At 36.6% G+C, this 14369-nt stretch overlaps 1 protein-coding gene across 2 annotated transcripts in view; it reads left to right on the forward strand.

The window, feature by feature from the left end:
- The window catches only part of PKN2 (protein kinase N2), a 110938-nt gene that overhangs the window by 81164 nt on the left and 15405 nt on the right, over positions 1–14369 (forward strand). For both annotated transcript variants that reach the window (XM_032494735.1, XM_032494736.1), the window contains 7 exons: positions 7468–7611; positions 7928–8003; positions 8595–8769; positions 8987–9113; positions 10174–10304; positions 10388–10463; positions 10542–10633. In XM_032494735.1, the coding sequence (XP_032350626.1) occupies positions 7468–7611; positions 7928–8003; positions 8595–8769; positions 8987–9113; positions 10174–10304; positions 10388–10463; positions 10542–10633 (821 nt within the window). The remainder of the gene's footprint in view (positions 1–7467; positions 7612–7927; positions 8004–8594; positions 8770–8986; positions 9114–10173; positions 10305–10387; positions 10464–10541; positions 10634–14369) is intronic.

Here is a 14369-nt window from a genome sequence, read left to right on the forward strand (position 1 = left end):
TAACATGTCATTTGGAATTTGCCACTTTAAAAAAACAAAGTTTGAAAACTGCTGATGTAATCCAGCCCCTTCATTTTATAGATTAATCAGGAAATCGTGGCCTAGGGATTCAGTAACCAGTCTAAGCTGTGATCTAGGATTCCTAAATGTGCTATCAGTGCTGTGTTCTTTCTATTCTTATCAGGTAACCCTTTTTATATTTTCTTATAAAATTTGGTCTTTATTAATGTTTATCATAAGAAATTACATAGTTATTGTGTCTATTTTTTCTGAATTCCTCAGCCCTCTTGTTGTAAAAAGTTTAATCCTCCCATGAGAGATTGAAATAAAAGGCAAGAGTCCTTACATCTAACTTTTTCTCATTCACAGTTCCTTTTGATTAACTTTGCTAATGTAATAGCGGACAGTCTGTATCAATATGGAAACAAGAAAGGGCCCTGTCCTTAGAACTGAAACTTAGAAAAATAGTAGCAGGAATCAGTTCTGTTAAGAGTAGAGCAACAGAGGGAGGGAGGGTGGGTGTAGCTCAGTGGTAGAGTGCATGCCTAGCATGCGTGAGGTCCTGGGTTCAATCCCTAATGCCTCCATTTAAATAAATAAACCTAATTACCCCCCACCTCCCACCCCCCAAAAAAACAAGAGTAGAGCAATAGAGAGTGGTCACTGATCAATGGGAAAGGAAGAAGAGGACACTGCAGGAGTGAAAGCCAGTAAAAAGGTGGTAGGATTAGTAGATCAGAAGTAACAGTAGGGTTGAAGGATCAATGGATGTTGAGGGACTAGAGAGAGAGAGCACATGGGGCTATATTCAATGTCTTGTAATAACTTGTAGTGGAAAAGAATCTGATAAAAGAATGTGTGTGTGGTGTGTGTGTGTAAAACTGAATCATTTTGAAACTAATACAACATTATGAATCAGCCATCCTTCAGGGAGGAGGGTATAGCTCAGGTGGTAGAGTGCATGCTTAGCATGCATGAAGTCCTGGTTTCAATCCCCAGTACTTCCTCTAAACATAAGTAAAGCTAATTACCTCCCACCCCCCAAAAACAACATACTTTTAAAAGAAAAAGATAATTTTAAGGAATTATGTAATTATTTTCTAGCTCTAGTATTATAGTTGAGATTTCTTACATGCTTTTGATTTCTTATCTTTGATTTTGATCTGCTTTTCTCTCTGAAAGATCTTAAGATTTTTATCTGTTATTCCCCTGGGACTCTGAGATTTCACAGGGGTGTCCTTTAGTTACAAGTGATTTTCACTGGTGAGTACTGTAGAGCACCTTCAGTTTTGAAAGCTGATGTGCTTTAGAATTGAGAAATGACTTATTTATCTGATCATTTCCTCTTCCCCATTTTCAGTGTCTTTCTTGCTAGTTGAATGTCTTAGATTGATCCTCTGATTTTTTTTATCTTTTGTCTATTGTCTCTCAATTTGTCTTTTTGTTCTGCTCTCTAGGAAATTTTGATTTATTTGCCAACACTTTTATTGACAGATTTATATCATATTTTTAATTTCTGAAAGTTTATTCTTTCTTTTTTCTTTTGAGTACTCTTTTTCTCTCATAAGGACAGTATCCTCTCTTACATCGTAAAGAATATCAATTTTAAGTTTTCTTCCCCCGAACTGTCTTTATTTCTTCTGAGATGCATTTCATGATTTCTTTAGCATATTGCAGATTTGGTGAAAAGTCTGGCCATCCTTGACTCCTTAAGAATGAGCCATTAGAAAAATTACTGGAAGTTCTGCATTTGAGGCTTTTCCCTACCCAAGTTCTGAACTAGTTAAAAGAAACAAAGATGTGACTAATGGAAAGTAAAATGTTATCATAAGCTGATGTTTGAAAGTGTGGTTGGATGTGTAACAATAATGGGGTTTTACCCAGTCCCTTAGATCACTGTGGGCACCAGCCCATGTAAAGCTTAAGGCGTAGCCGAGAAGAACAAACTGTATGCTCTCATTTAACAGCCTGGCTCTCAAGAAAAGGAGGGAAGAAATGGGCTGGATTATTCATGTCCAGTTTCTCTCTCAGAGTCTTTTATCAGGTAACTCATTGTAGGGGATGGGTAAGAGGGTTAAGGTAGAAACCCAGATACATAAGGGAAAAGTGAGAATTATTCCTCATAGAAACCACGGTGTTGAGAAAGAAAGATGCTTTCCTTCCTATAAAAGGATAGAAATGCATGCAAACATCGTAATGGGGCATGAAGCATCTTAATGTAGAACAAGCCATAGAATAGGAATACAAAGAAAATTTAATTCTTTCATGTATGAGCTGTCTGATGTTAAGAATATTATTTAATCTGAGCTGCTGTTTTTTTAACTTAAAATGAAGCTGTAATAATACCCTTTTTACCTCTCTTTTGCTGTTTCCAATTCTTCTGTTATCAAATGACACATATCCTCTGAGACTATGTGAATCCTCCGAGACAGTGAATATTTAGAGTATCTAAACAACAACCCATTTAACATATTATTTCAAACTTCCTTGAATGCATCAACCCCAGGATGCCTTTGCTCTGTGTCGTTTTAGCAGTGAATTGTTCTGAAATCTTAAATTCAGTATCCCAAACTGTCACCAAATCTCTTACTCCCCTCAGTGAGATAACTGCGTAAGGCACCTAGATTAGGACCTTGCACATAATGGTTATGTAGTTAGTGGTGGCTCATGTTATTCTTGTTACTCCTCTGCTTCTGTTGTTTCTTTGTTACCACAAAGCTAGATGTCTGGTCAGACATTTCCATTTACTTGATTATTCAGGAAGTTGTTGAAGAAGGGGCCGTCAGCCCCTTACAAATTTTATTTCCTTCTCTGTTTTCCCTAAAACCAGTGTTACCCTGAGCCACTTCCTTACTGATGCCCCCACAGCAGCTTTCAACCTTGTCTGTGTAGGTATATCGGTTTGGTTGAGGAATAAGACACACCATTAGAAATAGGAACCATATGTGTATACAGTGAGGCAGAAAAGTTGGTTTGGAATAGTAGGGAGTCTTTGGAACTTTTTATTGGATGTGAATTGATATAGGGCACTGTTACACATAACTGTGCCAGCACCAAATAGTGTCATAATTGTTTACCTGTTTCTTCTACTCCCTGTGAATGGAGCAGAGTCACCCGCATCTATAGGAGGCAGACTTTTCAAACAAATTTACAGCTTTATGTTCTCCATTATCTCAGTCTCTTTACTCTCCTCGTGTTTCTCATCCTCCCCAAAGATCCTAGGTTGTTCCTGCTTTTCGTCACATTAGTTGCAGCTGAGACTCGCCCTCATTGGACTCCTGAAAGGAAATCAGATGTTACTGTTCCCCACGGCGGTAGTTTTCTCTCTGCCCCCTAGTGGGTTCCCACGGCCTCCCTTCACTGGCCTCTTTGTCTCTGGAGGCTGATGGCTGCGAACCTGAACCAGTGGGCTCTGACTTGAAATGGGAGATGCTGTTAGGAGGTCTGAGGGCAGGAAGAGAGAGAAGTCAGGAGGCTCGTCTCTCCTGTTTCACGGCCGTGATCATCTGTGGCGGCAGCTCCTGTTTGGCACTTCCTTTTCCAGGACCCCGTTTTCACTGAATGTTGGTAACTGTTACATCTTGCTCATCCAGGCTAGGAGTGGTAATAGATCTCTGCTGTTGCTAATCCTCAGGTGCTTCCCATTTTTGTTGGTTCCTTTACCTAATCACACCTTCATAAATAGTCAACTTTTAAAGCAAACTCTTTGAGTGCATGATCTCTTTACTGCTGGGACCCTAGTTGCTGTTTCCCAGGCCTACGTTGTCCTTAGAAGCCTATTGAAGACCAATTAATCGAAGACCAATTAGTGTGACATCTGCCATGTGCACCTTCACAAAATCTCACCTTTCCTTGGCTTTTGAATTTTCCATGCTTTGAGTAATTTTCTCTTTTAATGGCTACAGAAAGTTTGCTTTTTGCCTTTTCTTTTCAGCAGTGAAATCTGGTTCTCATTTTCTCATTTTTAAGAAGTAGTTACTGATTATCTATCAGAGGTTCCCAAACTTTATTAGATAAGTATCCAAAATATGTGAAGAACTCACACAACTCAATAGCAAAAAAAAACAGTTTGATTTTTAAAAAGGCAAAGAAACTGAATAGACATTTTTATAAAGAAGGCATCCAAACAGCCAAGAGATACGTGAAAAGGTGTTTAACGCCCCTAATCATCAGGGAAATCCAATTCAAAACCACAGTGAGATATCACATGTTAGAGTGGCTGTCATCAAGAAGACAGGAGATGAGTGTTATTGAGGACGTGGAGGGAAAGAAACCCTTGTGCAGTACTGGTGGAAGTATAAATTAGTTCAGCCAGTCTGGAAAACGGTATGGAGGTTTCTCAAACAATTAAAAGTAGAACTGCAAGTGATCCAGCAATCCACATCCTGGGTGTGTATTCAAAGGAAATGCAAACGGGGTGCTGAAGAGATCCCTGCACTCGCATGCTCCTTGCAGCGTTACTCACAATGGCCAAGACGTGGAAACAGTCTGTGTGTCTGTCCATGGATGAAATGGATAAAGAAAATATGGCCTATATATAACGAAATATTACTCAACCACGAGAAAGAATAAAATCCTGCCACTGTCACATGGATGGCCTTGAGGACATTATGCTGAGTGAAATAAGCTGGACAGAGAAAGACAAATACTGCATGGTATCACATGTATGGAATCCTTAGAAAAGAGTCAAACTCATAGAAACCAAGATTAGGAGAATGGTTGCCAGGAAATGGGGAAAACAGGGAGAGGTTGGTAAAAAGGAACAAACTTTTGGTTAGACCATGAATAAGGTCTGAGCATCTAATAAATGTGTATAATGTGTAATGTAATGTATAATGATGACTAGTTAATAACACCGTAGTATGTATATGAAATTTGCTAAGGGAACAGAACTTAAATGTTCTCAGCAAATGTATATATGTTTATTTATATAGATATAAACCAGGTGATGGGTGTGTTAATTAGCTAGACGGGAGGAATTCTCTCACAGCGTGTGTATGGATGTGTGTATCAGATCGTCCTGACGTATACTGTCCCTGTCTTACAGTTCTGCTTGTCAGTCATACCTCAGGTTTTAAGAAGTAGTTACTGATTACTTTCAGGCCTTACAGAGACTTCAGGCAAGCCATACAGATTCCTTAGATCTGCTACAGGGTTTCCTCTTTGATTCTAGGTTCAAATTCATAATACCACAAGACGAAACACAGGTTGAGACAGTTTGCCCCTGTTACCAATCAGTACTTAGATCATAACTGCTCAGCTATTTTGGTGGTGATTTCATTCCATCTAGAACTTTGTGGCCCTTGAGGTTTGACATTACCTGCAAGCATGCCCTTGCTTCCCATAAAGGAACTGACCTCCTTCGTCTGGAAAATTCCAGCAAATGATCAGTCACATTTGCAGTTTAAATTCAGCAAACGTCAGTGGCATGTCCTTATATTATGGGTGCTTTTCAGATGCTGTCTCCTTGCTTTATCTCTCCAGATCACACTGGATGTTAGGAGTTAAAGTAGGATCGGGGTTCCATGAGACAGTGTTACGAGTACTGACATAAAACTTCAGAATCTGCTTTCGATCACAGCCACCCTCCACCTTAAGTTGTGGAGAGTGATACCCACAGGGAACAATGCAAAGCAACCAAAAATGAAGAGCTTTATCCCTAAAATTTCAGTGTAGAATTCCAGGAATGCTAATTTAAGCCTTGAGATAACCTTCCATCCCACATCTCTGGTCTTTCTAACATACCTTAGTTTGAAGCATGGAATAAAGAGAAGAAAGAGAAATGAGTTAATACTTGAGTTTTACCAAATTGACTAGAAAGAATATAAAGAAGGTGATTGGATCCTCTCTCATCCGGACAGAGTTGTAATCTTACCATTTTGGCAGAGTGAGAAGTATAAGAATTTTTAAGAATGACTGATCGCATCCCAAACATGCACACTGCCTGCACTCGCCTGGTCCACAGCAAGTTTTCCTGCCTGATGCAGTGGAAGAAGATAGGAGAAGCCCACCCCTCCTCCTGTACATTGAAACAATGCAGTCTGAATTACCAGCCCCAGAGCCAGCTATTTAATTTATTTCCCAAAAGAACTGGTTTCAAAATGCTTAAAATTTTAAGTTGAATAAAATATTATAGCACTAGTACTCACCACTTCTAAATGTCATTTTCTGATCTTAAAATAATTACACTCTTTCATGACGAGTGTTCTCTCCCATGATAATTATGTATCAGAGAAAAGAAATGGGATAGGAGGTCCTGGGCACACATGTTCGCTGGCGTAGACGTCTATTTCCAGTCCTTTTTTCCTGATGGGCTGTGAGACCTTCTGGCATGTTGTGTCTTGCCTCATTTTTTCATGTTCTGTTTTTTATAAGTGTTTTGTGTGTTCATTTGCATCAACTAGTTTTACCATTTAAACTCAGATGATTTTTATTATGCATACTAGGAGCTTACATAATAAGATACATAAGCTCACAAATTGAAAGCTTTTATATGAAAGAAGTAATTTATTTGTTGAGCCTAAAGGGAAAAACATTTATCTCTTTTTGTGGCTGATCCACAAAATCCTGAAAAACAAAATAATGGAGAAGTCTTGTGCTTTATAATTAAAATGTATGTAGATTATGGCTTACATGTAGAAGTCAGTTTATGGCTTGACGTACAGTTTATAAACTGTGTACATTTAATAATTGATTGTTAAAGCCTTAAATATGTTTTTCCACATAAGCATTATTTTTAATGACTACAGGGTATTCCCTCATATAGACATGTTATATACACTTGTTCCTGTTTTGGGCGGTTTGTTTGTTTGTTTGTTCATTTTTGATGTTGTAATAAATGAGCATCTTTCTATATAAAACTTAATCTGAATTTCCTGTTTGCTCCCTGCCTACACAGACCCAGTTATCACTAGTCCTATAACCTGGTGATATTCTATTGAAGATTTAATGACCTAACATTCTTAAAGTGTTTGACATAGTATGTGGGACACTGGAAGTACAGAATAAATGCTGTTCGCAGACCTTTTCCTGATTCAACATTGGAATAAGGAAATAAGAAGGTTTGAAATGGGCTCTTTGAGGTGAACACTGAGGTCTTTTAGCAATGACACAGCAAGTGATGTGAAGTGGAGGAGGAAAATCCAAAAGATTGAAGCTACGAGACGGGAAAGGGTTTCTGTGGTGCTTCATTTGTATTGGTTGTTCCCAGTTGTGTATTCTTTATCTGAAACGAATACCTTAACTTGATAGTGTCAGAATATGAATTTCTTCCTTTTAGTTAAAATGTATAAGTTTGTTAAAGTAATATATAATAGAGATATAAAGCGCCCTTATAAATAGTGCAAACATTGTGTGTGTGATCTTTGTTTATTGTATTTGTATTTTATATTTTTTGTGATATTTTATTCAAGTGTGTGTCCAATGATGTCTCCCCTGTTTTCTTTATTTTTTATTTAATTATTCTAGTCACGTGAACTGGAAATTTCAGTTTATTGGCGTGATTGGCGATCTCTGTGTGCTGTAAAATTTCTGAGGTTAGAAGATTTTTTAGACAACCAACGGCATGGCATGTGTCTCTATTTGGAACCACAGGGTACTTTATTTGCAGAGGTAATAAATGTATTTTATTAAATATGCACAACTACAGTTGAAACGACACACGTAGGCAGCATGAGAAAGAAGTGGGAGGAGTGTTAGGCTGAGTGGCAGACGACTTGAATTCTTGGCTCAGTTCTGCCACTGAATAGGTGTATTATTCTAAGACATATCATTTATCTAGGTCTGTTTTCTCATCTAGAAAATGAGGGAATTGAACTAAATTATATCTCAGATTCTCTTAAGTTTTTAAAACCTAGAAGTTAAACGAATTTTATGAACCATAAATCGAATGCTATATTCATGTCAACTTGAATTTTCTTCTCTGCAGGTTACCTTTTTTAATCCAGTTATTGAAAGAAGACCAAAACTCCAAAGACAAAAGAAAATTTTTTCAAAACAACAAGGTAATTACTAAGAAATCAAGTACAAAGTGTTTTGGTGTTATTGTAAATATAAAAAAGTCCACACACTGTTTAAAAAGTGATATCCATCTTTGTTTTTTGTTTTCCTCTTATTTGCTCAGTCATTTACTTCTAGATTTTATTAGGGAATATGTGAAGCACATCCATGAGTTATGGAGGCTGGTGCAGTGCATCGTCACTCAGCTTTAACAGCAGTTAGCTCATGTCCAGTTTCGTTTCATCTCTAGCCTGTCACTCACTACTTCTCAGATTATTTGAAGCAAACTCAGACTTCATATTGATTCATCCATAAATATTACAGCTAGTATATCTAAAAGATAAGAATTCTTTTTTAAACCTTAACCATATATCATTATTACACATAAAAAAAGAGCAATTCCTACCTATTTATTTTTAAAACTGATTTTGCTTTTTTGCACTAGCCTTTAATAACAGTAAAAACTATTTTTAAGTGACAAATTTTGTTTGTTCTTCATAAATTAAAAACCAATGAATATGAATGTTTAAAATATGGCTTTTGGTAATATATTAAAAGATTTCTTGTTCTGCTTTCTTTCATCACCATATCCACAGGCAAAACATTTCTCAGAGCTCCTCAGATGAATATTAATATTGCCACTTGGGGAAGGCTAGTGAGAAGAGCTATTCCCACAGTAAATCATTCTGGCACCTTCAGCCCGCAGGCCCCGGTGCCCGCTGCAGTCCCCGTGGTTGACGCGCGCAGCCCTGAACTGGCGCCTCCAGTTAGGTATGGGACTTAAGTGCTTCGAGACGCACTGCTTTTATGAAGTAGTCGTTGTGACATTCACACATACTGATCGCAGTGAGTCTCTTAAGTCTTGTTTGTTCCAAATAGTATTTTGAAGTTCGTGTTCTGCTTACTTTTAAAACAATAAAATTGTTTGCTTTAATTTTGAAGCTGTTTAAAATACACACTTTTTATTACTGCTTTTATCTTTTATAAGTGATTCTACAGTAACCAAATTGGACTTTGATCTGGAACCTGAACCTCCTCCAGCCCCGCCACGTGATTCTTCCCTTGGAGAAATAGATGAATCTGCTGAATTACGAGATTTGGATACACCAGGGCAGGCAAGGCATTTTAAACCTTGTATAATTCCTTGTCACCAATGAGTTACCAGTAAAAGCGTCCTACTGAATGAGGTACACGTTACAGATGACTAAAAATTGCCTGTCTCTTCTGAGTGAATCGTAAACACCTCCGGGTGCTCTGAGCTGGTGGAGATGGAATAGGCTGCTTAACTAGGAGCACAGGAGCCTGCCTGGTGCTGGATGGCATGCTGCCTGAACACTGTTCATCTTCTGACTAGGGTAATGTGGTTTCTGAAATGCATTGAAGATGACAGTGATGTATTCATTTTATTTAATTGAAATATAGTTATTTACAGCATTCTGTCAGTTGCAGATGTGCAGCGTCAAGATTCAGTATTTTTGCAGATTCTGATCCATGACAGGTTGTTACAGGATGGTGGTGTAACTCCTGTGCTGTACAGTGTATCCTTTTTGCTTTTCCATTGTATATAGTGGTTCGTATCTGCTAATCCCATACCCCTAATTTGTCCCTCCCTCTTTCCTTCTCCCCTTTGGTTACCACAGTTTTGTTTTCTATGTCTGTGAGTCTGTTTCTGTTTTATATACACATTCGTTTGTATTATTTTTTAGATTCCATGTGTTAGTGATACCATACAGTGTCTTTCTCTGTCTGACTTACTTCATTAAGCATAATATTTTCTAGGTCCATCCACATTGCTGCAGATGGCAGAATTTCTTTTTTAATAGCAGGGTAATACTCCATTGTATGTATAGACATCACATCTTCTTAAACCAGTCATCTGTTGGTGGGCACTTCAGTTGCTTCCATGTCTCGGCTGTTGTAAATAGTGCTGCTGTGAAGTTGGGGTGCATATACGTTTTCAAATTAGTGTTTTCAGTTTTTCCACTCTATTTCTTTTTTTACATTTTTAGATAAGAGTAATGTAGAATTAATAACCATAAGAATGAATATCCAATACCTGAATTTTATTTTCTCACTCATATATATATTGACTTCTAATATTTTTTTAACTGTCCTTACCTAGTAAGTTGTTTTGTGAATGTTTCTATGATTTAATGAGTGTTTAATATTTTACAGGTTTCAGAAACTATTTTTGACACTGAAAATGACAGAAATAGTGTACTTCCAACATCGCATTCTGAATATGAACCTGATATTCCTCAGTCAGTTCTCGAATACAGTGGTGATCATGAACTTGAGGACAGAAGGTACAGAAGACACACACAGCCTTGCTCCTGCCCATTTGGCCCCGTGCTTTTGCCTTGTTTTTAACTGGCCTCCCTGTTTTCAGATCTCAACAGATGTTTCAGTTTAATCTACAAGACTTCAGATGCTGTGCTGTCTTGGGCAGAGGACATTTTGGAAAGGTAATCTTTTACATTTTCTTGGAATGCCTACAAAAGTAGTAGCTCAAATGGGAAATAATTATTTTAATCTCACCTCAGGTACTTTTGGCTGAATATAAACACACAAATGAGATGTTTGCTATAAAAGCCTTAAAGAAAGGAGACATTGTGGCTCGAGATGAAGTAGACAGGTTAGTTTTTTTTTAATTAAATTGTTTATTTTTCCGAAGTTGTAATTTGATATTATGACAATCGATGTACATATTGCAACTTTCTATTTTCATAATGCATTTGACTGTTAAACAACATGGGTTGCAACTGTGCGGGTCGACTTAAAACAGATATTTTTCAATAGTAAATACTAAAATATGTTTCCATGGTCTGTGGCTAGTTGAAGCCACAGATGTGGAGGAGCTGCAGGTACAGAGGGCCGACTGTAAGTTATGCACAGATTAACCCCGTGTTGTTCAGGGGGCAGCTATGATATGTAAAGAAACTAAGTTAATGCATAAGGTAGGCATTAATTAAATATTTTCTTTCTAGCCAACCCTCCTCCCCACTCTTACGACAGTTTACTGGTTAATGGATACCAAGGAAAGATGACAAATGGTTTAAACTAATACTAATAAGCTTATACTTGGAAGTGTTAGTGTTTATATGGAATAAGATCTGTTACGCATCTGTGGTTGGGGGAGGCTATTTCTCATTTCATATTCCAGAAGTAATAAAATATCATTTATAAATTATCTTCAGTTAACTGAATGGTTAATATATTCTGCTTTTTAAAATGCACCTGTCTGTTCTTTTTTTCTCTCTCTCTTTTTCTTAAAGTAACATTTTTTTGACCAGAGCATCTTACCTTTCTGGGTGTAAACTGATATGGATACATCTTAACAGACAGTTGTTAAAATGTAAGGACTTTGGAGGTAATACTGTAATTAGGTTAGAGAATATACTTTTATTCAAATTCCAAATTAATGGAGTGTTTATAAACATGGAAATTATTATATAACAAATGGCATGTTTATTACAGAAAGAGACTTTTATTAGATATTTGCAACTATTTTTGTTAAACCACCAGGAAGCATCAATTAGTATTAATGGAAGACAGCCCTGTCTAATGAAAACAGCCTGGGACTTGAGTGAGAACACTTCTCTAGTCCTGATTGTTCCTTCTTAGTTCATTATTTGACCCCAGGGCAATTCACTGAACATCTCTGAGCCTCAGTTAAAGTATACATTTTAAAAATACATTTTTTGGTAGTACTTGCCTTACCAAATTGTTCCAAGTGCCATATAGATACATCAGATTGCTGCTTTTAATTTTTTCCCATCATATAGGAAGTTCTTAGAATTCGGATAGATCTTAAAAGATGTGAGTTTCCTTTGTGTAAAAAAATCTTTTCCTTTTGGAGTTCTCCTTTTTTTTACCTGTTCGTCATACTCCTCAATTACATCAAAATAAACTCTTTCTTGATCTAAAACTACTCAGAGAGGATTTTGCTTAATATTTATGAAGTATTCTGAACACCATATTATATGCTTAGAACTGTATTTTTCTGTTATGTAAGTAGCTAATGCAAACCTTTAATTGCACTGTCAGTCTCTTTATAATTACAATAATAGTAAGGTCAGATGTTTTTCTTTTAAGAATATTTATTCCAGATCCATAAATAGTAAATTCATTTATATCCTAAAATAATAGGAAACTGGTACTACTACTGTTCATAATGGGAAACTGGTACTACCTTGTGGTTTAAATAGCTTTCTCCTATATTGTTACTACATTGTTACAACTTTGAGCCCTGTCTCTGTAGGAAAACACTTTCTCATTTAATCTAGACATAATAATGTTAATATTGCTATTAAAAAAGAACGTCCAGATTAGAGAATGAAGCTTTAGCCAGAACTAGGACATTACCCGTACTTAAACTTGATCCAGCGTTGGTGAAAAGTTGATGAGTGATCTTTATCTAACGTCAGTTATAAATCCACGTATTCAGTAACATGGAAGTAAAATAATCTCTGGTAGAACTGGGAAAACAGAGAAATGTAAGATTCAGAGTGAGAACTAAAACTCAGAGGAATTTGAGGAGGGCAGCAAAAAAGGAGCAATTAGAGGAAGACAAGAAAAAAATTAAGAAAATAGACAAGCAAGTTTTTTAAAGTAATATATTTATTACTTGCAAGTCTGAATGGTAAACAAGTAAGCAGAATCCTTTATATTCACTTTCTAGCTCATCCTTGTTAATAATAGCTCCATAGAATTCAGTGTTATTGCATATTAGTCGTTTATTTTTTGTAGATGTTTTTTAAATGCTTAATGGTTCTTGATAATACTTTTTCTAAATATTCTTTCTCTAGTGTAAATTTTATTATTTTGCTTAAATCTTAGAAAGTTCCAAATCAGCCCCTTACTTTGTTACGGTTTTTTTTTTGCTTTTTTTTCTTCTAGTTTTATTGAAATATAATTGACATGCAGTGCAGCATGTTTCATGTGTACAGCATAATGATTTGACTTACATACATCATGAAATGATTATCACAGTAAGTTTAGTAAACATCATCTCATAGAAATGAAGTTAAACAAATTTTAAAAATACCTATTTTTCCTCGTGATGAGAACTCTTAGGATTTACTCTCTTGTTTCATATATAACATACAGCAATATTAATTTTGTTTATCATGTTATACATTACATCCCTAGTACTTATGTACCTATAACTGGAAGTTTGTACCTTTTGACTGCCTTCATCCAGTTTCGCCTCTCTCGACCCCCATCTCTGGTAACCACAAATCTACATCTTTTTAAAGGGATACAAATTATGCACTAACTCCTGAGTAATATGATTTATATACAAAGATCACATTCGCCACCCACCAGTAGTAGAACCTTTTTTCTCAGTCCCATCTTCCCCACTTCTAAGCATGTCAAATTTATGTCATTGTTACGCCTTCTCACTCAGCTTCCTTTTTTTTTTTATCAGTTCATATTTCAAGAGAACAGAATAGCTGTGGAAGTATACTTCTGCAGTTGTAGAACAAAAGCACAGCTAGTCAGATTTTTTTATATAATACACACACACACACACACACACACACACACACACACACACACTTCAATCCTAAGGCTGGCCTTATTAATGATGTGGTTTCCACTGACCAAAATAACTATCTGTACAAGGTTTTAAGTTTCCTGCATGTCTAATAATGTACTGGGAAGGAAGTGCACAAAAAAGTTAGGCTAGAACTAGCTGCTTAGGGAGATAAAACAGAAATACACTAGTTATGTAAGTAAAAGAGACTAGATATGTTTGAGTTTAAAATAAACAGTAAAGACAGTAGCAGCTCATAAATGGGAACATCAGGGTGAAGGTGTGCTGGTGGGTTTAGGTAAGGCCTCGTAAAGAAGATTGGGTTTGTGCTGTTCTTCGGAAGGTGGAAGATATTTGGGAACATGGAGAGAAGAAAAATGACAATTTAGAGGAAAATGTTCTGGACAGAATGAGTGAAGTTTAAAGTTTTGAATGAGGTTTGATTGTTCCGTGGGCTTTCAGGGAGAACATGCAGTTTAGATTAGGGTGGGAATAGTTAAAGACTCTTACGGAGCGGCTTTTTGGTGTGCTATGAAATGCTTAAAATTGTTGTGATGATTTGGGTCTATAAAGAGCCTTTCTCGTTTACCTAATAGACGTAAGACATCTACCCAGTCCTCATCATTACTGTCAGTCTTCATCAAAGAATTCCTATGGCATTAAAACCATTTTAAGAGACGTTCTCTGATCAATCCTTTAGACCATTTGCATGTTCAACACAGGTCTAACCTCATACTCATCCCGTTGAGAATTAATGACTCTTCCATAAATTCCCCCATAGTTTATTAGTAATTCACCCATAAATATAAACCATAGACAGTCAAGAGGCCAT

The sequence above is a fragment of the Camelus ferus genome, chromosome 13, assembly GCF_009834535.1.
Source record: "Camelus ferus isolate YT-003-E chromosome 13, BCGSAC_Cfer_1.0, whole genome shotgun sequence".
Lineage (NCBI taxonomy): Eukaryota > Metazoa > Chordata > Mammalia > Artiodactyla > Camelidae > Camelus > Camelus ferus.